At 42.9% G+C, this 26,089-nt stretch overlaps 1 protein-coding gene across 1 annotated transcript in view; it reads left to right on the forward strand.

Annotated features, from left to right (window-relative positions):
- The window catches only part of LOC117368550 (potassium channel subfamily T member 2-like), a 437,966-nt gene that overhangs the window by 175,445 nt on the left and 236,432 nt on the right, over nucleotides 1–26,089 (forward strand). The window contains exon 5 of the mRNA XM_033962282.1: nucleotides 3,943–3,991. Coding sequence (XP_033818173.1) covers nucleotides 3,943–3,991 — 49 coding nt within the window. The remainder of the gene's footprint in view (nucleotides 1–3,942; nucleotides 3,992–26,089) is intronic.

The following is a 26,089-nucleotide window of genomic DNA, read 5'->3' on the forward strand; positions in this document are numbered from 1 at the left end:
GCCGAAGAATACCAGAGTAAATACGTTTACGACGAGCGGCAACGTACGAAATAATGTCCCCCCGAAGTACTGCCTTGGCCGTCTCCCAAAAAAGGTCAGGAGTAGATTGATGTTGACCATTAGTAATCAGTAAGTCATCCCAGCGAGTACTAAGATAGGTTATAAAATCAGGGTCATCTTGCAAGTAAGAAGGAAAGCGCCACCGAAAAGATCCGAAGGGAGGAACACCCCAGGCCACATCAATCCACACCGGACAATGATCAGATACTTCTAGGGGCCCAATGGTAGCCTCAGAGACACGAGAGAAAAGATGCTCTGAGACCAAAAGATAATCTAAGCGAGAAAAGGACCCATGCGCTCTGGACTGGTGAGTATAGTCTCTCTCAAAAGGATGGAGAAGACGCCATGGATCAACCAAACCCAGAGACTTACACAGAAACGACACTCCCTTAGTGGAAGCAGTGGCCAGTGAGGGCGAAACAGTAGAGCGATCCAGAGATGGATCCAACACTTGATTGAGGTCCCCAGCTACAATAAGAGGAAAGGAAGAGTCCAAGAGGCCCAACGAAATTAGAGTAGCAAAATAGGTAGAAGAATAGAAGTTAGGCCCATAAGTAATCAGTAATCGAAAGTCCATACCCTGTAAGGATACATGCAACAATAAGTTTCTACCCTGAGAATCCTGATGACAGACTGAGACAGCACATTTCAGACCCTTACGAATCAGCAAACAAACCCCAGCCCTTTTACCAGAAGAGGATGCATAAAGCACAGAGCCAACCCAGCCCCTCTGCAGTTTTTTATGTTCCTCAATAGTCAACTTAGTTTCCTGCAAGCACGCTAAATCAGCGCGATGATGTTTCAACTGTTTAAGCAGCTTAGAACGTTTCACCGGGGATGTAATCCCAGACACGTTCCAGGACACAATACGGAGTGTGCTATCACCCAGGATCCATTAACCTAGTCAATATACAGCAAGCAGTAATCAAAATGTACACCCAGGTGCCCAGCCTCACCCAAGTGTTATCCATATGGTACCCTAGAGTACGCCCAGCTAATGACAGTGAAACTAACAGTAGTAACATAAGACAAAGAACCGATAGTGGCAAGAAAATAGCAGTAGCCAGTAAAGAAGTCCTGTAGACTGTTCCCATCCAAACAGCAACCCCTCCCCCCATTCCCCAAATAACCCACACAGCATATTCCAAGGAATATGCTCAAGGACCGTGAAGACACCTCACGGTGCCCCGATCCACCCAAGCCCAAGAAACAGTGAAATGTAAACTGAACCTCAACACAATAAACAGTTTCTGTTAATATGTCTGCTATTTTTGCATTTTGCACATTCTAAAGACTAGCAGAGCTGAAGCCTGATGTCTGGCAAACTACCAAAACACTGACAGGTAAATTTATGGTTGCCAGTAACCGCAAGGTTTCTGTACCAGTGCTGCTGAATACCACTGTTCACATACAGTAGCAAACAGAAAGATGCTGGACTGGGGAGCTAGGGCTGACTAGGAGCCAAGTGGGCACCCTCCTGCCAGCATTCAAATTTGTTCCATTAAGCACCTACAGACTTAAAATGCACTACGGATTCTTGTGTGTATGTTAGTTATTTCCCACCTAGATTATTGCAACTCCCTTTTCAAGAAGGTGTGCAACAGGGACTTGTGGCATCTCCAGATGATTCAAAATGTGGCAGGCATTGTCTGCCTGTTAAATTTCACATTCTCTTTAAATTGATGATTCTGGTATTTTAGTCTCTTAGGGAGTCTTCCCCTGCATATCTGCCACAATACATAGTGTCATGGAGGGGCATAATCAAAACATACGTCTAAGTCTGATTTGATTGTATGGCACTAAACGCCCAAAATCGGCAGTGGGAAAATGTCCATTTTTGGAAAAATACGCCTACAATATATATATATATATAGATATATTTTTTTTTTTTTTTTTTTTTAATTTTCCCCCCCCCCCCCCCAAAAAAAAAAAATCATCTTATCTGGACATCCAGGCTATTTTTTGTCCAGACTGCCAAGATGTCTATGTTTATACCGCATTTTTGACCAAAATTTCTTCCAAGTCCCAAATGCCCAGAACAAGACTATGTAGACTTAGGAGGGGCCAATCTTGTAATAGACTGGCCACCCAGACATGGCAACAGAGCAGTGGGGCACCTTAGAGGGCATTGTTGTGAACTTTACAAAAAGGGTGCCAGATAAACATCTCACCAGAACTCCCTTATAGGTTATGATGAGCCCCCACCAAAACAGCCCCAAAACCCACTTTCAAACCCACTTACAACATTTAAGTTTCATCCAGGATGTGTAGTAAAACATTCAATAATTGCTACAGGACAAGTCTAGGTCGGCCTCCATCCCACCCACATACTACCCTAACCACAACTCCAGATATGCCCCTTTAAGCTCTGAGCACACAGTAGCATTCAGAGGCATAAAAAGTTAAGTTTCAAGTTTATTAGGTTTTTTATATATTGCCTTGATAGGTTATCTAAGCAGTTTTACAATCAGGTACTCAAGCATTTTCCCTATCTGTCCCGATGGGCTCACAATCTATCTAATGTACCTGGGGCTATTGAGGACTGAGTGACTTGCCCAGGATCACAAGGAGCAGCACAGAGTTTGAACCCACAACCTCAGGGTGCTGAGGCTGCAGCTCCAACCACTTTGCCACACACTCCTCCAACACATCCAGAAAGTCAGTTTGATTATCGGCATTTGGACGACCTGTCTTTTAGGTCATCCAAGTGCCAACTTGGGTGGGTTTTTTGACAAGTTAAATTTTGATTATGAGCCCCATACTCTCTTGCAAGACCTCTACGCTCTTTGCAGCAGCATCTTTTGCAGGTCCCTTCTGTTCACCAGGTAGCCACTGTAACGCTTTGAGAAACTGTGAGCCTAATTCTCAATTACAGGTGGCAGCCAATCAGGACACACATTAAAAAAAAGTGTCTGAAGAAGGACGCCTACATTGTAGGCATCTATAGCACATCTACAAAGACATCTATATGTAACACCACTGTATGTAACTCTCAGCAAATGTAACCTAGCTGTAAAAATTAACTTCACCGTAAATGTATCGTCAATAATGTAAATGTAGCATCACCGAAAATGTAACTTCACTGTAAATGTACAGTCTCTTCATCTGTTAACCGCATAGAACTTCCATGGTAATGCGATATACAAGAATAAAATTATTATTATTATTATTATCTACCCATGCTTAAGCATACCCATGGCGGGGCGTGGGTATTGTTTCACCCAAAAGTGGTCTTGAGTGGGTTTATGCATCAGTATGCGTCTCCATAGACATAAGACAGATGCCTTAAACGTAGGCCTACAAAATGCTGACCTACATTTAAGGCTAGGCCAACATTTAAGGCATCTGGGAGTGTAGATACAATTCTGAATAGGATGCAGATGCATGATTGATACATGATCGGCAGCTGCTTCTTAGGTTGCCACCAATATCGGCATCCTATACAGAATCAGGCTCTTTGTGTCCAGTTTTTGGACCAACTATATGAAATCAGTTTCCAACGAATTTGCATGCTACTTCCTTTTTATCCACTTTTAAACGTTTTTTAAAAGCTTATTCTTTTCAGATATCTTTCCCAGGGTCTTCAGTTGACTGAGTTGCTGAGCCAGCTGCTGGCTTCTCTACATCAGGGGATAGGAGAGAATATATGGAGACAAGTTGTTTGCTCTTACCTTTTCTTTATGTTATGGCATTAATTTAATTGTTTTCTATTTTAGATGTTTGTACTCCATTTGAATGGGCTTTGTGTCCCTAAGCAGTTAAGCAAACTTAAAAACTTAAATATGAACCTAAATAGCCTGTTGGTAATGTTTAAAACACTGAATATGTTTTCAATTGATATATAAAATTATAAACTGATATTTGTTTGTTTGTTTTCAACAGGTTTCCTATTATCTGGGTGAACAGAAGTTTACCATTATGGGGTCTGCAGGTAGTATACAATTCACAGATTTTTTTAAATTAAATTAATTTTTTTTTTTTAGTTTTTCCCAAATTATGAATCTATGTTTGATTTTTAAAATAGTCCTTGTAGAGCAGCATTTGAAACATTAACCCCCCTCCCTTTTACAAAGTCAGGGAAGTGGCTGCCATGCATCAAACGCTCCAGTGCCCATTAAATCCCTATGGGTGCCGGAGCGATTATAGCAGCAGCAGCTGTTACTGCAGCAGTTTTGCAAAAGGAGCCCTAAGGTAGAGTTAATGAATGCTAATTGAGACCATCTTACTTAGAATGACAATGCTTGTATCCTCAACCCTTGAATATTATGGCTCTAACATAATTAATTTGAAGTTAAATACCAGACTAGAATTAACATACTGTTCAGTGTACACTGTTAAAATGCTACTTTTCAGATTTAGAGGCATAGCTATCAATGTGGGCAACCATTAAACATGTCCAATTTACCACCAACTCATGCTATTGTAGCATACGTTTTATTTTTATGCGACAAACCATTTTAATTTCTAATTTAATTTAATTAGGGCTGCATTTTGATTAAAATTTTTAATCGTGAAGCAAAACCCAGATGTCTCAATCTGTCCTCCTTACTTCCACTGCTTTCAATGGAAGTAAAACCCGGATTTCTCAATCCATCCTCCTTTTTCTGGAGCCATATGGTAACCCTAACTTAGGCAGCAGATTTCATTGGCTGATGGGTCTTCAGCTACCACACCAACTATTGAACATATACTGCAGATTTGGTGGAGCCCTTAGCCCAGAGGAGAAGGAGGAGCTCCCAATATATTCTCTCCCCTCTCTCTCCCAGGTCCAATCCCCTCTCTCCCTCCCATAATCCCACATCTCTCTTTCCTGCACCGACACTCTTCACCTTTGCAAATCAGTCTTCAGCCCTACATCCAGGGCAGCCCTATAGAAAAGCAAGCTGCAGGACCACCACTGACTACAGGGCCAAAGATTGATTTGCAACAGTTAAGGGTGCCGTGGAATGGGACAGGATCAGTGGTTGGTTCCAGTTCTAGGAAGGAGAGATGTTTAGATTGTAAACTCATTCAAGCAGGGACTATCTTCTTCATGACTCTGTACAGCACTGTGTACGTCTGGTAGCACTATAGAAATAATAACATAGTAACATAGTAGATGACGGCAGATAAAGACCCGAATGGTCCATCCAGTCTGCCCAACCTGATTCAATTTAAATTTTTTTATTTTTTCTTCTTAGCTATTTCTGGGCAAGAATCCAAAGCTTTACCCTGTACTGTGCTTGGGTTCCAACTGCCGAAATCTCTGTTAAGACTTACTCTAGCCCAGCGATGGCGAACCTATGGCACGCGTGCCAGCTGTGGCACGCGAAGGCCTTGCAGCTGGCACGCGGGAAGGTCCGCAATTAAGATATGCGGCGCGGCGGGAGGCGAGTGTGCCGGTGTCTGCTTTGCAGCTCACCTGGCAACAGGGCCGGACTGGCCATTGGGAGGACCGAGCATTGTCCCGGTGGGCCGCGGCCCATCCTCCTGTGCTGGCTGCAGTCCTGTGAGTGGATGTTTAGCCTGCCTGTCTTCCCCTTAGTATCCTGTGAGCCAGGCAGTGTGTGAGGGGGAAGTGGGGGGAGGAAGAGAAGCTTCACACTGAGTCTGTCACAGGAACTCAGTGAGGCTGTAGTGTGACTCCAAAACGGATGTCTACAATTAGTAAAATTCCCCAATCACATATTTTTTTATGGGGACGGATTTGTATACAGCACTTCATTAGATTTTTTTTATTATACAAATTTTATCTTTTTGTAGACTTAAAGTCTTGAACAAAGAAAATGAGTACAGCAAAAAAAGCAAAAACAGATAGTGGAAGACCATTCCAAGAGGCCTGGTCAGAGACATATGTAGGAAAATTAAAGAAATATCACTCCCAGTCTCTTAGTTTTAGCAACTATCTTTCAAAAACTAATCATCTTACAGTTGCCAGCTTTCAAATTTCACTGTGCATGGCAAAACATGGTAAGCCCCTCTCTGATGGAGATTTTATCAAAAAGGCAATTTTGGCTGGGAGTAATTCACTCTTCCATGATTTCCAAAACAAGGATAAAATTGTGCAGCGCATCTCTGAGATGCCACTAAGCAGAAATGCTGCAAAAGATAGGGTTCTGCGAATGGCTGCTGATGTTAGTCAACAGCTTACTTGCGACTTACAAAAAGCACCCTTCTACTCCATGTGCTTGGATGAAAGTACAGATATTACTAACCATGCAAGACTAGTGCTCATTTTGCGTTATGCTACTGGTGACATCATGAGAGAAGAGCTGGTAAAACTGCTGTCTTTGCCTGGAAGAACACAAGGGATAGATATCCACAATGCTGTGATGGAGGCTTTTTCATCGCTAGACATAAGTCCAGAAAAAGTGGTTTCAGTTACTAGCGATGGAGCACCTAGCATTGTGGGGACAACATCAGGATTCATTCATTTCTTTGCTAAGGAAGCAAAACATCCATTGATTCAATTTCACTGCATAATACATCAAGAGGCTCTCTGAGCCAAAGAAAGCAGCAAAAAACTTGACAATGTCCTCAAAGATGTAACAAAAATGGTGAACTTCATCATGGCGCGTGCTCTTAATTTTCGACAATTTCAAGCCCTTCTTGATGAGGTTCAGGCATAATATAACACTTTACTGATGTACAATAATGTCCGGTGGCTGAGCAGAGGACGAGTGTTAGAGAGATTTGTGGCCTGCTTGGAAGAAGTTAGGCTATTTATGAACGAAAAGGGGGAAGACTATCCTCAACTCACCAACATGGCCTGGCTTACTAACCTCATGTTCTTTACAGATTTTACTAACCACTTTAATGTACTAAACAAAAAATTACAAGGCATGGGAAAAACAGCAGAAAGCATGTTTAGTGACATCAAAGCTTTTGAGAGAAAATTGCATGTTTTTGAAAAAGACCTTAAGAGTGGACAGCTAAAATATTTTCCCAACCTAAAAATACATTTGGATAATTCTACAACATTTGTGGACAGTCATAAAAAAACACCAGGAAATCCACAAAGCATATTCCACCATTGTAGCCGAAGCAAAGGAGAATTTTAGTAAAAGATTTTCTCAGTTCCGTAAGATGGAGACAACCCTTTCATTTATAACTTCCCCAGAAAAGTCCACATTTGAAGATCTTGATCTTTCCTGCTTACAGTGGTTGGATATTCAAAATTTGGAAATGGAGCTACTGGAATTTCATGAAAGCTCTATCTGGAAAAGTAAATTCAATGACCTGCGTGCGGCTCTTGAACGTATTGAGTGTGAAAGGGTGACAAATGAAATCACTGCTAGCAGTTCTGAAAATGAAATCCTAAAAGCGTGGAATTCTCTGCCAGACAATTTTAAGTCCATGAAAGCACTTGGGATTGCTCTTCTTACTTTGTTTGGGTCATCCTATGCTTGTGAGCAGCTGTTTTTGGCTTTGAATCATATAAAATCTGATGCTAGAAACAGATTAACGGATGACATGAGTGCTGCATGTGTTGCTCTGAAATTAACGCACTATGAGCCAAGGATTGACAAGTTATCAGCATGCATGCAACAACAAAAATCACATTAATTTTTTTCAGAGCATGCCCAATGCATATGTTTACATGAAGCAGTGTTTTCTGTTTGCAGTTAAGACACTTTCTAAGTTATTTAAATATTATTTAAAGATATTATTTAAAAAAGGGACTTTACATGGCCCTGTTGTATTCCAATCTGGAATTTCCAATAAAAACGGTTGGTTTAATTGAAAGCTCTTTTGTTTTCTTTACATCATATTATTAGAAATGTAATGATTTAACTATTTTCTAATTTGATTGTAAATTTTACAAAAAAACACATGTATAGACTCTTTGGGAATACACACCGAGTCTTGACATAGTTAACAGTTTTAAGAAGTTTATCTTTTTTTTTACTCAGGATACATTTGACATGTTATGTGAATAATACATTTAAAATATATTGTGTTACTGAATCAAATTCTTCTAAAATTGATTGAAATCATTAAAACATTATAAATTGCCAATAAATTGAAATGAAAACCAAAGGATTGTGAATCAAATTGATTCTCTGACAATACAAAGATTCCAATCTTTAAAAATGATGTTACATAGTTCAGGCAACTTTATAAAGAGTTTTTAGATACTAAAATCTTGTTATTAAGGTTTAATTGACGTGCTGGCACTTTGAGGAAATTCTTTGGTTTTGTGCGGCAGTTTGGGCACTCGGGCTCAAAAAGGTTAGCCATCACTGCTCTAGCCCATCTACACCCTCCCAGCCATTGAAGCCCTCCCCAGCCCATCCTCCACCAAACGGCCATATACAGACACAGACCGTGCAAGTCTGCCCAGTACTGGCCTTAGTTCAATATTTAATCTTATTTTCTGATTCTAGATCCATTGTGTTCATTCCACACTTCTTTGAACTCAGTCACAGTTTTACTCTCCACCACCTCTCTCGGGAGTGCATTCCAGGCATCCACCACCCTCTCCGTAAAGTAGAATTTCCTAACATTGCTTTTGAATCTACCACCCCTCAACCTCAAATTATGTCCTCTGGTTTTACCATTTTCCTTTCTCTGGAAAAGATTTTGTTCTACGTTAATACCCTTCAAGTATTTAAACGTCTGAATCATATCTCCCCTGTCTCTCCTTTCCTCTAGGGTATACATATTCAGGGCTTCCAGTCTCTCCTCATACGTCTTCTGGTGCAAGCCTCCTATCATTTTCGTCGCCCTCCTCTGGACCACCTCAAGTCTTCTTACGTCCTTCGCCAGATACGGTCTCCAAAATTGAACACAATACTCCAAGTGGGGCCTTACCAATGACCTGTACAGGGGCATCAACACCTTCTTCCTTCTACTGACTACGCCTCTCTTTATACAGCCCAGCATCCTTCTGGCAGCAGCCACTGCCTTGTCACAATGTTTTTTCACCTTTAGATCTTCGGACATTATCACCCCAAGGTCCCTCTCCCCGTCCGTGCATATCAGCTTCTCTCCTCCCAGCATATACGGTTCCTTCCTATTATTAATCCCCAAATGCATTACTCTGCATTTCTTTGCATTGAATTTTAGTTGCCAGGCATTAGACCATTCCTCTAACTTTTGCAGATCCATTTTCATATTTTCCACTCCCTCTTTGGTGTCTACTCTGTTACAAATCTTGGTATCATCTGCAAAAAGGCACACTTTTCCTTCTATCCCTTCAGCAATGTCACTCACAAACATATTGAACAGGATTGGCCCCAGCACTGATCCCTGAGGGACTCCACTACTCACCTTTCCTTCCTTCGAGCGACTTCCATTAACCACCACCCTCTGGCATCTGTCCGACAGCCAGTTTCTGAGCCAGTTCACCACTTTGGGTCCTAACTTCAGCCCTTCAAGTTTGTTCAACAGCCTCCTATGAGGAACTGTATCAAAGGCTTTGCTGAAATCCAAGCAAATTACATCTAGCATATGTCCTCGATCCATCTCTCTGGTCACCCAATCAAAAAATTCAATCAGGTTCGTTTGGCACGATTTACCTTTTGTAAAGCCATGTTGCCTCGGATCCTGTAACCCATTAGATTCAAGGAAGTACACTATCCTTTCTTTCAGCAAAACTTCCATTATTTTTCCAACAACTGAAGTGAGGCTCACCGGCCTGTAGTTTCCTGCTTCATCCCTGTGACCACTTTTATGAATAGGGACCACATCCGCTCTCCTCCAATCCCCAGGAATCACTCCCGTCTCCAGAGATTTGTTGAACAAGTCTTTAATAGGACTCGCCAGAACCTCTCTGAGCTCCCTTAGTATCCTGGGATGGATCCCGTCTGGTCCCATCGCTTTGTCCACCTTCAATTTTTCCAAGTTGCTCATAAACACCCTCCTCCGTGAACGGCGCAGAATCTACTCCATTTTCTCGTGTAACTTTGCCAGACAATCTCGGTCCTTCTCCAGGATTTTCTTCTGTGAACACAGAACAGAAGTATTTGTTTAGCACATTCGCTTTCTCCTCATCACTTTCCACATATTGGTTCCCAGCATCTTTTAGCCTAGCAATTCCATTTTTCATCTTCCTCCTTTCACTAATATATCTGAAAAAATTTTTGTCTCCCTTTTTTACATTTTTAGCCATTTGTTCTTCTGCCTGTGCTTTCGCCAGACGTATCTCTCTCTTGGCTTCTTTCAGTTTCACCCTGTAGTCCTTTCTGCTTTCCTCTTCTTGGTTTTTTTTATATTTCACGAACGCCAACTCTTTCGCCTTTATTTTCTCAGCCACTAGGTTGGAGAACCATATCGGCTTCCTTTTTCTCTTGTTTTTATTGATTTTCTTCACATAAAGGTCCGTAGCCATTTTTATTGCTCCTTTCAGCTTAGACCACTGTCTTTCCACTTCTCTTATGTCCTCCCATCCTAACAGCTCTTTCTTCAGTTACTCTCCCATAGCATTAAAGTCCGTACGTTTGAAATCTAGGACTTTAAGTATCGTGCGGTCGCTCTCCACTTTAGCCATTATATCAAACCAAACCGTTTGATAATCGCTACTTCCCAGGTGAGCACCCACTCGAACATTAGAGATACTCTCTCCATTTGTGAGGACCAGATCCAATATCGCTTTTTCCCTTGTGGGTTCCGTCACCATTTGTCTGAGCAGAGCCTCTTGAAAGGCATCCACAATCTCCCTACTTCTTTCCAATTCTGCAGACAGAACATTCCAGTCCGCATCCGGCAGGTTGAAATCTCCCAACAGCAGAACCTCCTCTTTCCTTCTAAACTTTTGGATATCCACAATCAGATCCTTATCAATTTGCTGCGATTGAGTCGGAGGTCTGTAGACTACACCCATATAGATAGAAGTTCCATCTTCTCTTTTCAGAGCAATCCATATAGCTTCTTCCTCTCCCCAGGTCCCTTGCATTTTGGTCGCTTGGATATTGATCTTTACATAGAGAGCCACTCCTCCACCTTTTTGACCATCTCTGTTCTTCCTAAAAAGTTTATATCCCGGTATGTTTGCATCCCATCCATGTGATTCACTGAACCATGTCTCTTTGATAGCGACAATATCTAGATCTGCCTCTAACATCAAGGCTTGCAGATCATGAACTTTGTTGCTTAGACTGCGAGCATTTGTGGTCATCTCTTTCCAGCTATTTTTCAGCGATAATCTCCTTTTTCGTATGGATTTTTGTTTCGTTTCACTTTCCGTTGCAATACTAAGAAATGAGTTGCTGATATTGCTTATGTTGCAGTCTTTACTACTATTACATCTTTTCTTTTGCCAGGGGTGGTCTCTATAATTGTCCTTCGTACATACACCACCCCCACCTTCTAGTTTAAATGCCTAGAAAAATATTGTCTAAATTTCTCTGCAAGGTTTATTTTTCCTACTGTAGTAATACGTAGCCCATCAGTGCAATATAGCTTCTTGTCCTTCCATGTATTTCTCCATCCTCCTATGTACCTGAAGTCTTCTTGATGACACCAGGCTTTGAGCCATCTATTAAAGCCTTCTGTGTTTTTCACTCTTTGCTCTCCCTTTCCATATGCAGGCAGTATTTCAGAAAAAGCTAAAATGTTTACAAAAGGTTTCACGCCCACACCAAGCTCCCGTAAAGCTTTCTGTGCTGCAAGTGTGGAGTTGTTGGCCAGGTCATTTGTTCCCAGATGGATGACAACATCAGTGTTAAAATCCTTAGTTTCTTCCTTAATTATAGTCTGTATTTGCCTGGAACTCCTGGTAGCTGAGGATCCTGGAAGACATTTCACTATATTGGTCTCCTCGCCTTGTGTTCCAAGGTTAATGCCTCTGATGATGGAATCCCCCAACAGTAATAGTTTTCTGTTTTTGGCCTTTTTATTTGTGCTTAGGGTGTGCTTGCTCTCTTGAGTTACCTTCATTGGTTTCAGTCCCACCTCCCTTCTGTTTTCTTGAGTATCGCAGTGCACTAGTGGAGCGAAGGAATTCTGTAGAGGTAATATTTGTGAAGGTGGATGTTTCTGTGTTACATGTCGCAGTCTTGCTGAGCCTACTGTGATCCATTCCTGGGCTGTAGTAGCAGTAGGGGAGGAAGTGGGCAGGTAGAAAGGCTGCAAGTGATTAAATCTTTTAATTGTGATTAATAATTAAGCATTAATTGCAGTACTAATTGTGATTAATGTGCAGCCCTAAATTTAATTTAATCTAATCTCATCTCATCATTTTATTTGCATTCTGCCCTTTACTTAAGGTCCAGAGCAGATCACATAGGTGCCCATTTACTAAGCTGCGCTACAAAGTGGCAAACACTATCCCCAGCGTGGATCTTTCCCATGGGCAGAGGCCACTTTTAGTGTGGCATAGAGAATGACACTGGGACAGATTTGTCCTCGTCCCCATAGGAACTCAATTTCCCCGTCCTGTCCCCATGAGTTTTGCCAATTCCTGTAAGCTCTGCCTTAACCGCACAAGCCTCGAACACTTATGATTTTAAAATATTTGAGGTTTGTGCAGATGAGGCTGGAACTTCCACAAATGGGGGAGAGACAGGAAAAGAACTCATGGGGATGGGATGGGAAAATGAGTTCTCGAGAGGATGGGGAAAAATTTGTCCCTGTGTCATTCTCTACTGTGGCAGAAAAATGGTTGATTTTCCATTATTCTTATTAATGGCCAGGCACTAACTTTCCCATTAGTGTGTAAGCACTTACCAATATCTATTTTCTAGGTGGTAAGGACTCTGCTAACCGACTAGCGCAGTATACACCTACTTTCTTATTTATGTAACTTATTTCTATCTCGTTCTCCCCAACACACTCAAAACAGTTTACAGCTTAACATACATAATTTACAGTTTACAGGTTACAATTTGCCATAGTTACAGTGCAAGATTTTTCAGTACAAGTTTTTATCCTAACGTGACACATACTGAAGTTCTAGTACCAATATACATTTTTTTGTAATGCACCAGCCATAGGCAGGGGAGTTAGGTGATTTTGTCCCCCAGCCCTAAACCAAATCTGATTTTTAGTGCATAGATAATGCCTGCCGATTCCAAAACTACCACAGAATGCCTGAGTGCACCCCATGGTAGTGATTTTAACCTGCAAAAAGCATGCAATATTGCTTACCACAGTTTGTTAAAAAGACCCCATAATAAAGAACCATTCTGTCTCCCCCCCAAGCAAAGCTGTCTGCCTCTCAACACCCCCCTCCCCCCAAAGCAGCTTCCTTTCCCTCTCCCCCTCCAGTTTCTCCCTGTCTCTCCGTGGCTCCCATTCTGTCTTCTCCCCAAGCAAAGCTGTCTGCCTTCCAGCACACCCCTCCCCCAAAGCAGCCCCCTTTCCCTCTCCCCCTCCAGTTCCTCCCTGACTGTCTCTAGTCCCTTGCCGCCCCCCCTGCCCCCTTTCCTTCCCGCGGTCCTGACAAACGTGCAGACTCTAGCAGCGGCCGCAGCACTCTAAACACGCTGCTTCGCGGTCTTCTATTGCCCTGATTTGCTCTGCCGTGTCGGGCAGAGCAAACCAGGGCAGTAGAAGGCTGCGAAGCAGCGTGTTTAGAGTGCTGCGGCCGCTGGAAGTTGCTGCCGGATGCTCGGTTCCAACATTTAGAGGCATCAGTCGGGGGCTTTTCTCACCCGTGGACTTATAAGCCTCGCACCAGTTTCCTTTGGCCTGACCAATGTAGCCTCCCTATTCCTCCCCCCCCCGTCATGGCTCCCCATGTCCCAGCTCTCTGTGAGTGAAGGTGGCTGCCGCGGCCAGCCCAGCGCCCGCAGCCACAGCCCCGCCATCATCTTGGCGTTCCAGGAATCGAGAGGCAGGAGGAGGAGAGGAGCGAGAGCGGAGCCGCAGCGCTCACAGGACCGAGCGCTCTAGAGGGAGACAGCTGGAGTTCGCAGAGGATCCTCCACCTCCTCTGGCGGTGAGTGACGACGAGGGAAGAGTTGCTCCGTGCTCTGGCCTGCCTCCATGTTCGAAAATCGAATTCGGCACGGAGGCACACCTCACGGCGCCAGGAATCACAGAATTTCAAGAGTGCATGCGTGCTCTAGGGTTTTATTATTATAGATGTATCAAAAATGGTTTTCAATTGTCACCAAAAAGATATGTACAACAATTGCAATCCATTGATTTCAACAGAAGTAAAACCCAGATGTCTCAATCCATCCTCCTTTTTCTGGAGCCATATGGTAATCCTAAACAGGGGACAGTAAATTATTCCAGATTCTAGATGCTTGGGATAAAAAATTAGCTTTGTAAGATATGTTTATAATGACTACCAATCACAGAAGGAAAACAAAGACAGCAAGAGTTTTTAAAACAAGGTCTTTTAGATGTGGAAAGCTGGACCAATGTAATTGATTTAGTAGTGGGGTAATTCTATCAAACCTATGCACTTTAAAAAAATCAACTTAGCAGCTGTGTTCTTCAGAAGATCTAATTTTCTGAGAGATTTGACAGAAGCTCCCAAATACAGTATATTACGGTAGCCTGAGAGAATTATTGCCTGAACCACTAATTGAAAAAGTTCCAAAGAAAAAAATAATAATTTTAAATAAACTGTTTATCTGCAAGTCCATTGATTAATGAAGAGTCTAGAACTACTATTAGTACATTTGTCAAATTTTCCACTGGGAGGAATGCAATCTGAGAAAGAGGAATGATGTCAACATGCTATCTTGTAATTCTCATAAACAAAACTTTATCAGTCACAATTCAATATTCAACATTTTTAAAATGCTGACTACTGCAGGCAAAATTCGCTCTGGATTCAATGGCAAGGATTGTCCATACACCAGCCCTGAATATTTGGGGCTAATTCAAAATGTGCTGTCCGCTGGAGCTTATGTGGGTTCTGACCAATATTAAGTTGGGACCTGCATAAGACACTTACAGTCCGTTCTCGTTATTCATGTGTTCCCAATTCGTGATTTCGCTTATCCGCAGTTACATGCATTGTGACCACTATTCGTGCCATATGTTAGTGTATTTGTGGACCTCCAACCTTAGAAAAAAAATCTGTTTCCTTTATCTTTCATTTCTGTTTTTGACTTTGCTTCCAGAAATGGCCACCAAGCGTCAAGAGTGAGTTAGAAGCATAAGCGATTGAGTTGTACAAACATTTGCAGGTACAACTGTGGAAATAAACACTAGCTTGTACTCAGTTTAACAATTGTGTATTGATATATCGATATATGAGAACACACAAGTCTTAAAAGCAGACATAGTATCTTCTAAATTCTGGACAAAAGCCAGCCCCTTATATAGGGAATTTGGCATCTTAAACACTAAGGCCCTGATTCTGCAAAGTGCGTCCCGATTTTAGGCAGCCGTAGGCATCCTACAGCTGTCTAATCAGCCAATTGGGATGCACTCATTTTTAAAAAATGCTCCCCAGGCAGGCCGCCTATACTGAAGGTGCCTCCGGGAGCCTAGGAAGGCCCGCAAGACCGCCTAAGCTCGCCTAAGGGCCTTAGGCGAACCTAGGCGGCCCTACACATTTCCCTAGTAGAGGAAGAGACGCTTACAATGTAGGCCAGCAAAATGCTGGCCTACATTGTAAGTAGACGCAGCCGCTATACTTATCGCGGCAAGGGATCTCCCTGCTTCGATAAGTATAGCGGCCGCGGCTGTCTGTCCGATCGCCGGCAGGAGGGTGCCCAACCCATCCTACCGGAATGCCCCCCCCCCCTCCGAAACTCCCTGCTCAAGGAAAAGGGATTATTATACAGAAATAACACAAACTGTTGCTTAAGATATTGAACCTGTTTGGTTCTACCTTTTTTCTGTTTTTGTAATTACTGTATTTTTCACTCCATAAGATGCACTTTTTCTCCCCCCCCCAAATGAGTGGAAATGTAGGTGTGCCTTATGGAGTGAATAACAATTTTTTATTAACACCCCCCAAACCTTTTTTTTAATTCTGGTGGTCAAGCGCTGTCCCTCGAGTCCAGGTCTGGAAGCCACTGGAACACACAAGTGCTCGAGCTCCTCAACTTACTGCTACGGTGATGTTTCTCGCTGGACAGCTGCCTCCTCTTGTGGCAGAGTGGCGCACAAGGCAGGCGCAAGCTTTTTGCACTTCTGCCGGGCCCCACACCACTTCCTGAATGCCTGCCATCAGGGCAGGGCAGTGGGATAGGGTTCATTTGGTTCAGAATTTTTTTCTTGTTTTTCCTCCTCTACAGGTAGGTGTATCTTATGGTCAGGTGCGTCTTATGGTCAGGTGCGTTGTATAGAGTGAAAAATACAGTATTTTTGACTTAATAGCTGGGCTGCTTCTTTTTCCTTTGAACCTTGATGTTTTAAGAAGGTTAAGGAATAATAACCTCAATAGGACACTCTTACCTGGTGAAGAATATTGATACAGGATCTTATATCGGAGCCTTGGACCAACCCCTGCGGAGTACCCCAAGGTTCCCCACTGTCACCCATGCTCTTCAATCTTTACATTTCCTCCCTCGGTACCCTGTTAGACAAACTCAAATTAACTTCATTCAGCTATGCAGACGATATCACCATACTCCTCCCCTTTGACACACAAGACCCCACCAAATCAGGCATCCTGGAAAAAACTCTAGAAGCAATGGAAAAATGGATGACAGCACATAAACTGAAGCTCAACCCAGATAAAACTAAATTTCTACTGCTTGAAAAGGACAAAATCCCTTCTATAACTGAGCTAGAAATAAAACCCACCAAATATCCCTTACAACCACTCTCAAACTCCTTGGAGTAACAGTAGACAGAGGTTGCACTCTTCAGGTGCAAATCAACAAAATCACACAAAAAGCTTTCTTCACCATGCGCAACCTTCGCAAAATCAGAAAATTCTTTGAAAAAGAACAATTCAGACTCATAGTTCAATACCTAGTTCTAAGTCTATTGGATTACTGCAATATCCTCTACCTTTCTTGTCCCACCTACCTAATAAAACAACTACAGACCGTGCAGAACACTGCCCTCAGAATGATCTATTCCATTGGAAAATTTGACCACATCACCAACGCCTTCCTAGACTCACACTGGCTTCCAATACAAGCCCACATCCAATTCAAACTATACTGCATGTTATTCAAAACCTTAAACGGAACGGCACCCACCCACCTAAACAACCGTCTAAACAGGAACCTCTCAACCAGACAGAGGAGAACCCAATCCCCTTTCTCCTACCCCCCTTTTAAAGGAACTAAACGCAAAAAGATGTATGACAACTTACTTGCAACACATGCAGCTAAATTGGACCCCTCCATCACCAACCTACTGACAGCATCAACTGACCTCAAGGCTTTCCGCAAAGAAATCAAGACCCTACTATTCAAGAAATTCACCCAAACGTCCTAATCCCTTCCTTTTCCCCTTTCACACCCTCTTAGAATCCTCTCATCAAAATTGCTTTAGACCTTATGCCTTTAATTGTAATTGTATTTCTCTTCCTGGAAATGTCCAGTTATCGTTCTGATGTAATCCGCTTAGAACTGAAAGGTACAGGCGGAATATAAGCCAGTAATGTAATGTAATGTAATGATACCAGTATTGTTCAGTCTAGGAGTGCAAGTGTTTGTGTTTGGACTTTAAGAAGAATAATATTGTACAGAGATTTTTCTTTCATTTTGAAACTGCTACAATTGCCTGTTTTCACTGGATGTCTGTTTCCTTTTGGAAAGATCAGTACCAGCTTATTAAGAAACCAACAATAAAGACTGATTTTTGTTTGAAACTATTATACTGGCCTGAGTTTCTATTTTTCTATGAGCGGCATTCCAATTGGTTAAGACAGTGCCTAAGTCATACTTACCTAAAGAGAGTCTTCCCTCTTCCTAGGGAAGCCACACCAAGGCCTCAGAAAGTCACTGTTAAGGCTGACTGCAACCTAGGCAGGAGCTGGCGGTGTGAACAATTTCTAAGGTGGAATTTTTCCAGTTCCACACAGCTACCAAAGAGAAATAAGCATGTCATGTGTCTGAGTGACAAAGTACAATTTTTAGACAGGCTTTGTTCTAGCAAGTCTGTTTCTGCTGTCAGCCATAAGTTCAATGTGAGTGAATCCACAATCGATCCATCCAGTTAAAAGAGGAAGGTAATCATCGGTCTGTTCGTGAAACTGCACCAGAAAGTTCCAAAACAACATCTGTGGTTTGTGATTAGTCAATGGAAAAGATGGAGAAGCGGCTAAATTTGTGGATAATGCAAATGATGAATGAAAATAAAAGCACAGTAGACAGAATTGTTGTCAGGATAAAAGCCAGAGACATTTACAAATACATCACCCAGGAGCAGGAAAATGTGAAACTCTTTTCTGCAAGCTGAGGTTGGCTAGCGCATTTTAAAAAGCGATATGTGCTAAAAAAAAAAAAAAAAAAAAAGTAAGCTTTTATTAGATGATTTTGTAAACTGCTTTGATCTTATTTGTATTTTATGTGGTATATAAAGAGTTTTAATAAACAAACATTTCCGGGGAGGCAGGTTCAGCTGAAGACAAAGCTGCTAATGAATTTAAAACATACAAGCTAAGTGTAATTGAAGAAAAGGGGTATATGCCAGAGGAGACATTCAATGTGAATGAGACTGGCATGTATCCCGCCCTCCCCCCACATAATCCCATATCTCTCCTTCCTGCAGACTGGGAAATTGAAATAATGAAAATGGCAGCAAAAGCCCCAGATTTTAAGGCATTTACAGATTGCATCAGCCTGCTATTGTGTGCCAAAGCCAAGGGCGATTTCAAATGCAAGCCTCTTATGGTCTACAGAACCAAAAATCCTCACGCACTTAAAGGAAAGAACCCGAACTGCATGTCAGGATGGGCATCAAAGTTTGAAAAACTGGTCAGTGGTATGGAGGAGTATGATCCCATGTGGAGCGCAGTCTAAAATTCAAGCAGCTGATGAGCTCTGCATTTGTCCCTTACGCTGAGACACTTAAGGACTTGAGAAGGAAAGCTAAGCAGATAAGACTGACACAGTTTTTTCAGCCAACAAATTGCGAGATTCACACACTAGAGGTTGATGTGACAGAAGTTGACTTGTCAACTTCAACATATTCACCAGAGGTTGATCAGGCCGAAGTCAACCTACCAGTGCCAACATCCCCATCTTCTACAGATACAGTACAGAAAGTGCATAGATGTACCTTTTTGCCCAGTTTGTCTGTCATAAAAACATAAGAATTGTCGCTGCTGGCTTAGACCAATGGTCCATCGTGCCCAGCAGTCCACTCACGCGGCAGTCCTTAGGTCAAAGACCAGTGCCCTAACTGAGACTAGACTTACCTGTGAACGTTCTGGTTCAGCAGGAACTTATCTAACTTTGTCTTGAATCCCTGGAGGGTGTTTTCCCCTAAAACAGCCTCCGGAAGAGCGTTCCAGTTTTTTACCACTCTCTGGATGAAGAAGAACTTCCATACGTTTGTACGGAATCTACCTCCTTTTAACTTTAGAGAGTGCCCTCTCATTCTCTCTACCTTGGAGAGGATGAACAACCTGTCTTTATCTACTAAGTTTATTCCCTTCATTATCTTGAATGTTTCGGTCACATCCCCTCTGTCTCCTCTTTTCTCTCAGTCTCCTCTAATCTCTCACTGTACGGCAACTCCTCCAGCCACTTAACCATTTTAGTCGTTCTTCTCTGGACCCTTTTGAGTAGTACTGTGTTCTTCTTCATGTACCAGTGCTGGACACAGTATTCCAGGTGAGGGCGTACCATGGCCCGGTACAGCAGCATGATAACCTTCTCCGATCTGTTTGTGATCCCCTTCTTAATCATTCCCAGCATTCTGTTCAACCTTTTCGCTGCTGCCGTGCATTGCGCGGATGGCTTCATTGACTTGTCGACTTGCCCACTTTATGATGCCACCAGACATCATTCTCAGCCATTGGTTGACCTTGCCTGGGTGCTGCGACCCCAGGAGCCAGAACACTGATCGCTTTGGGCTGCTAAAAGAACAAAAGCAATCAGCGTTCTGGCGCCTGGGGTCGCAGTACCCAGGCAAGGTCGACCAATGGCTGAGAACACTGTCTGGTGGCGTCACGAAGGGGGCGGGATAGAGCCAGATCAGGAGGGTGCTTTCGCCGCTCCAGCAGGCTTCTTAGCCTTTCTCTGACTCCGGATTTTACGCTTTGTTTTATAGAAGCTTATACTGAAGAGAAGAACCATAGTGGAAACTTTGGTTCAAAGTTTGAGGTATCTCGCTAAATTCTGTTTTAAGGCAGCTATTAAGATATGTGTTTAAATACTGTAGACAGCACACAAAGTAAATTTGTATTAAAATGCAATATAAGAAATGTAACGGTTGCTTTCACATCAACGAGTCTAACTCCATAAACATGTTTCTGGGAGTGCTGAATGGACAATAGCCTTCTTTTTTTTTTTTTTTTTGTAATGCTCAATTTCTCTTATCTCTGCTGTGATGTCCACAGTTGGGGGTGGGGGGTGGGTGGGGGGGGAGGGTCACATTCAGATCAGTGCTGCAGCAGTACTGGATTGAACTTGACAAACTCCATCCAGTCAACAAGTCCAGTTTTAATTATAGGCTCTGACTCTTAGTGAAATATATTTTGTTTGCACAGATTGTCAGTCTATTTCATGGTAAAATGGTTATTTCTCAGTAATACAGAAAAAAATTATTTGTACCAGCTTAAGAAACATTGGATTTTGTCTTGTGAAGTTTTATTGTTCTGCTTAATTTCCTTTTATTTCAAATCTTCAAACCAGTGGCGTACCAAGGGCGAAGTAGGGGGGTGTCAAAAAATGATGGGCCCCGGGTGTCACATACCCTAGGTACCTACAAAAACTCAGATATATTGAAAACCAATGTATGTAGAACAACACTTTCAATTGGAGACTAATGTGGTCACAGGACGTTATGATAATAAAGTTTTGCAGAGGCAATGTGGAGCAGGTGACAGCTCTAAATTCACTCAAAAAGAAGGAAAAAGCCTCAGAAAAGGCCCTCCCACCGTCACAAAAGTGGATATAAAGGTGGTTAGACGGTAACCTCACAGGCAAAACCTTCGTTTAGAAATGAGCATTTGAGCTGATCAGCTTAAGATAAGTGGTTTTTCCTCTATCTGTTTTTGCATATGTGAAGCATAGTTTTTCTGCTCAAATGCTCATTTCTAAACGAAGGTTTTGCCTGTGAGGTTACCGTCTAACCACCTTTATATCCACTTTTGTGGCGGTGGGAGGGCCTTTTCTGAGGCTTTTTCGTTCTTTTTGAGTGAATTTAGAGCTGTCACCTGCTCCACATTGCCTCTGCAAAACTTTATTATCATAACGTCCTGTGACCACATTAGTCTCCAATTGAAAGTGTTGTTCTACATACCCTAGGTACGTCACTGCACTGCGCATGTCTGGTAGTGCTATAGAAATGATAAGTAGTAGTAGGTAGGGGAACGTGACTTTAGGGAAGTGGCTTTTTGTAGAATACTTAGGGGGAACAAAAGGGGTGGGAAGAAGGGGGGATCAGGATTGCAGGGGAGGGAGGGGCAAATCAGATATGGTGAGGACTCCTGGAAGGCAGAATACTGGAACTAGAAGCACTTTGAGCAGTGGAGGAGGAGGACAGAGAGGCAGAAAACTTCAAGACAGGAAACCATTGAGGAAGAAGTATGGGAGTTAGAGAAGTTCATCAAGGAGGCATACAGGGAGGCCATGGAAAATCACCAGCAACAGTGGAACTACCAAGATGCACCTACAGTGAGTGAGGACCACCTGGAGGAAAACCACAAGGAAGAAATGGGTGACACAGCAGCGAGTCCTGAAAACAGTGGAGGGAACCCACAGGAAAACAAGTCCGGTGCAAACCAACACCAGGATGGAAGATGGAAGTGCATAGAGGACACAGATCTATGGCTGGAGAGAAGGACATACACCGGGGATACAGATCTGTGGCTAGAGACACAAGACAAGATAGAGAGGACAGCAATCGTCATGGGGGACTCCATCATCAGACAATTCGACAGCCACATAGCGGGAGGAAGACAGGATCGGCTGGTAACCTGCCTACTGGGAGTCAAGATGGAAGATATAGTGAGCCACATCGACAGGATCAACAATGTGGAAGAGGAAGATACGTCAGTGGTGATCCATGTGGGCGATAAACAACATGAGCAACAAAAACTACAGCAGGGAAGTACTGAAGGACCAGTTCTGGATGCTAGGAAGGAAGCTGAAGACCAGAACTCTGAGGGTAGCGTTCTCAGAGATCCTGCCGGTACCCAGGGCTGATGAGAAGAGGCAGATGGAGCTACAAGCAGTCAACGCGAGGATGAGGCGCTGGTGTGAAAAAGAAGGATTCCACTTTGTGCACAACTGGACGACGTTCTGTGGGAAGAGCAAGCTATACAGGAAGAATGGACTGCACCTCAGCGGAGACGGAACAAGGCTATTTGCAAGCAACATCAAGAGAGAAATTGAGAAGTTTTTAAACTATGAAGAAGGGGAAAGCCGACAGTTGACCAAGAGTCGATGGTTTGGGATACGGTATACCCAGAGGATACCGTGCAGGAAGATTGTGGAGAAGGCTCACCGGATCATAGGCAAGGGCACAAGAGGGAAGGAAATGCAAGAAAGTAATAGGCCGCAAATTCAAGTGTATGTACACGAACACAAGGAGCCTAAAGAATAAGATGGGGGAATTGGAAGCTATGGCACAAAAAGATAACCTTGACAGCATTGGCATGACGGAAACATAGTGGAATGAGGAAAACATCTGGGACACTGTGCTACCGGGATACAAGCTATACCGCAAAGACAGAGTGGGCCAAAAACGTGGGGGTATTGCCCTATACGTCAAAGAGGGAATTGAGTCTACCGGAGATAACACACCAAAAACAAAAAATAATTTAGAGTCTCTATGTGCCAAAATTCCGGGAACAAATGGAACGGAAATGAAGATCGGCATCTACTACCGACCCCCCAGGGCAGTCCGAAGAAACTGATGGAGAAATGATGGACAAGATTAAACGCAACTGCAAGGGAGGCAGCGCAGTTATCATGGGTGACTTCAATTATCCAGGGATAGACTGGAACCTAGGTACCTCTGATTGCAGTAAGGAAACCAAATTCCTGGATGCTGTAGGCAATTGCTTCCTGGAACAATTTATCAAGGAAATATGAGAGGAAATGCAATTCTGGACTTAATTCTAAATGGACTATGAGGACCAGTGCAAGGTGTAGAAGTAGAAGGGACACTGGGAAGCAGTGATCACAATATGATCCGCTTCAACCTGGACACAGGGGCAAAGCATCGATCCAGAAGAATGGCCATGGCACTGAACTTCTGAAAAGGGAATTATGAAGTGATGAGACTCATGGTGGGAAAGAAGATTAAGCAGAGGATAAGCACTGTAAAAACGCTAGAGCAAGCATGATCCCTCTTTAAGAACAGTCATCGAGGCGCAAAATCTATATATACCATGTATCAACAGGGGATCTAAGAGGAAAAAGAACAAGGAACCGGCGTGGCTCACTGTAGCGGCAAAAGAAGCGATCAGAGACATGAAGACTTTGTTTAAGAAATGGAAAAGGTCCAAAACAGACAAAAACTGGAAAAAGCACAAACAACATCAAAGCAGATACCATAAGGCAGTAAGAGGGGCCAAAAGAGACTAGGAGGAAAAAATATACATGAGGCAAAAAACTTCAAACCGTTCTTTCGATATATTAAGGGGAAACGACCCACAAAGGAAGCAGTGGGACCGTTGGATGACTATGGAATAAAGGGAGTGCTAAAGGAGGACAAAGCCATCACCAACAAACTGAACACATTTTTTGCATCTGTATTTGCCAAAGAGGATATATACAACAGGCTATACACAAGAAATGAAGACGGGAAGCTGACAGGATTGACGGTCAGTCTAGAAGAGGTATGCAGGCAGATTGATAGGCTTAAAAATGATAAATCCCTGGGACCAGAAGGCATCCATCCTAGGGTAATCAAGGAACTAAAAGGGGTTATAGCAGAACTGCTTCAACTAATAACCAATCTGTCGATCAAATTAGGAAGAATTCCAGAAGACTGGAAAGTAGCGAATGTAACACCAATCATCAAGAAAGGTTCCAGGAAACTACAGACCGGTGAGTCTGACCTCGGTACCGGGAAAGATGGTAGAGGTGCTGATAAAGGACCACATCATTGATCACCTTGATGGACACAATCTGATGAGGACCAGCCAGCACGGATTCAGCAAAGGAAGATCTTGCTTGACAAACTTACTACACTTCTTCAAGGGAGTAAACAGATAGACAAGGGTGACCTGGTCGACATTGTATATCTGGATTTTCAGAAGGCATTTGACAAGGTCCCACATGAATGACTACTTCGAAAAATTGCGAGCTATGGAATCGAGGGTGATATACACACGTGGATTAAAAACTGGTTGGAGGATAGGAAACAGAGAGTGGGGGTAAATGGACAATACTCGGACTGGAAGAGTCACGAATGGAGTACCGCAGGGTTTGGTGCTTGGACCCGTGCTCTTCAACATATTTATAAAGGACCTGGAAATTGATACGACGAGTGAGATGATTAAATTTTCAGACAATACGAAGTGAAGACAAAGAAGGATTGTGAAGACCTGCAATGTGACATAAACATGCTCAAGAAATGGGTTGCGACATGGCAAATGAGGTTTAATGTGGATAGGTATATGGTGATGCATGTCGGTAACAAAAATCTTATACACGAATACAGGATGACCAGTGCAGTACTCGGAGAGACCCCCCAGGAAAGAGACTTGGGAGTACTGGTCGACAAGTCAATGAAGCTGTCTGTGCAATGTGCGGCAGCAGCGAAAAGGCCAACAGAATGCTGTGAATGATTAAGAAGGGGATCACAAACAGACCTGAGACGGCTATCATGCCGCTGTATGAGCCATGGTACACCCCCACCTGGAATACTGCATCCAGCACTGGTCACCGTACATGAAGAAGGACATAATACTACTCGAAAGGGTCCAGAGAAGAGCAACAAAATTGATTAAGGGACTGGAGGAGTTGCCATACAGTGAGAGGCTAGAGAAACTGGGCCTCTTCTCCCTTGAAAAGAGGAGATTGAGAGGGGACATTATCGAAACATTCAAGATATTGAAGGGTATTGACTTAGTAGAGAAAGAGAGATTGTTCACCCTCTTTAAGGTGAAGAGAACGAGAGGGCACTCACTAAAGTTAAAAGGGGATAGATTCCGTACAAATGTAAGGAAGTTCTTCTTCACCCAGAGAATGGTAGAAATCTGGAACACCCTTGGATTGGTTTAGTATTGGTTCCGGATTTATACAAATGATTCAAACCTTGTAAAGTTCCCCTTCTGCCGGATTATTTATTAAAATAGTTTACAACACTACTTCAAGGGAGTAAACAGATAGGGTGACCTGGTCGACATTGTATATCTGGATTTTCAGAAGGCATTTGACAAGGTCCCACATGAATGACTACTTCGAAAAATTGCGAGCTATGGAATCGAGGGTAATATACACACGTGGATTAAAAACTGGTTGGAGGATAGGAAACAGAGAGTGGGGGTAAATGGACAATACTCGGACTGGAAGAGTCATGAATGGAGTGCCGCGGGGTTTGGTGCTTGGACCCGTGCTCTTCAACATATTTATAAATGACCTGGAAATTGATACGACGAATGAGATGATAAAATTTGCAGACGATACGAAGTGAAGACAAAGAAGGATTGTGAATACCTGCAATGTGACATAAACACGCTCAAGAAATGGGCCGCGACATGGCAAATGAGGTTTAATGTGGATAGGTATATGGTGATGCATGTCGGTAACAAAAATCTTATACACGAATACAGGATGACCAGTGCAGTAATCGGAGAGACCCCCCAGGAAAGAGACTTGGGAGTACTGGTCGACAAGTCAATGTAGCCGTCTGTGCAATGTGCGGCAGCGGTGAAAAGGCCAACAGAATGCTGTGAATGATTAAGAAGGGGATCACAAACAGATCTGAGACGGCTATCATGCCGCTGTACGAGCCATGGTACACCCCCACCTGGAATACTGCATCCAGCACTGGTCACCGTACATGAAGAAGGACATAATACTACTTGAAAGGGTCCAGAGAAGAGCAACAAAAT

Source organism: Geotrypetes seraphini, chromosome 10 (assembly GCF_902459505.1).
Source record: "Geotrypetes seraphini chromosome 10, aGeoSer1.1, whole genome shotgun sequence".
In the NCBI taxonomy this organism is placed as follows: domain Eukaryota; kingdom Metazoa; phylum Chordata; class Amphibia; order Gymnophiona; family Dermophiidae; genus Geotrypetes; species Geotrypetes seraphini.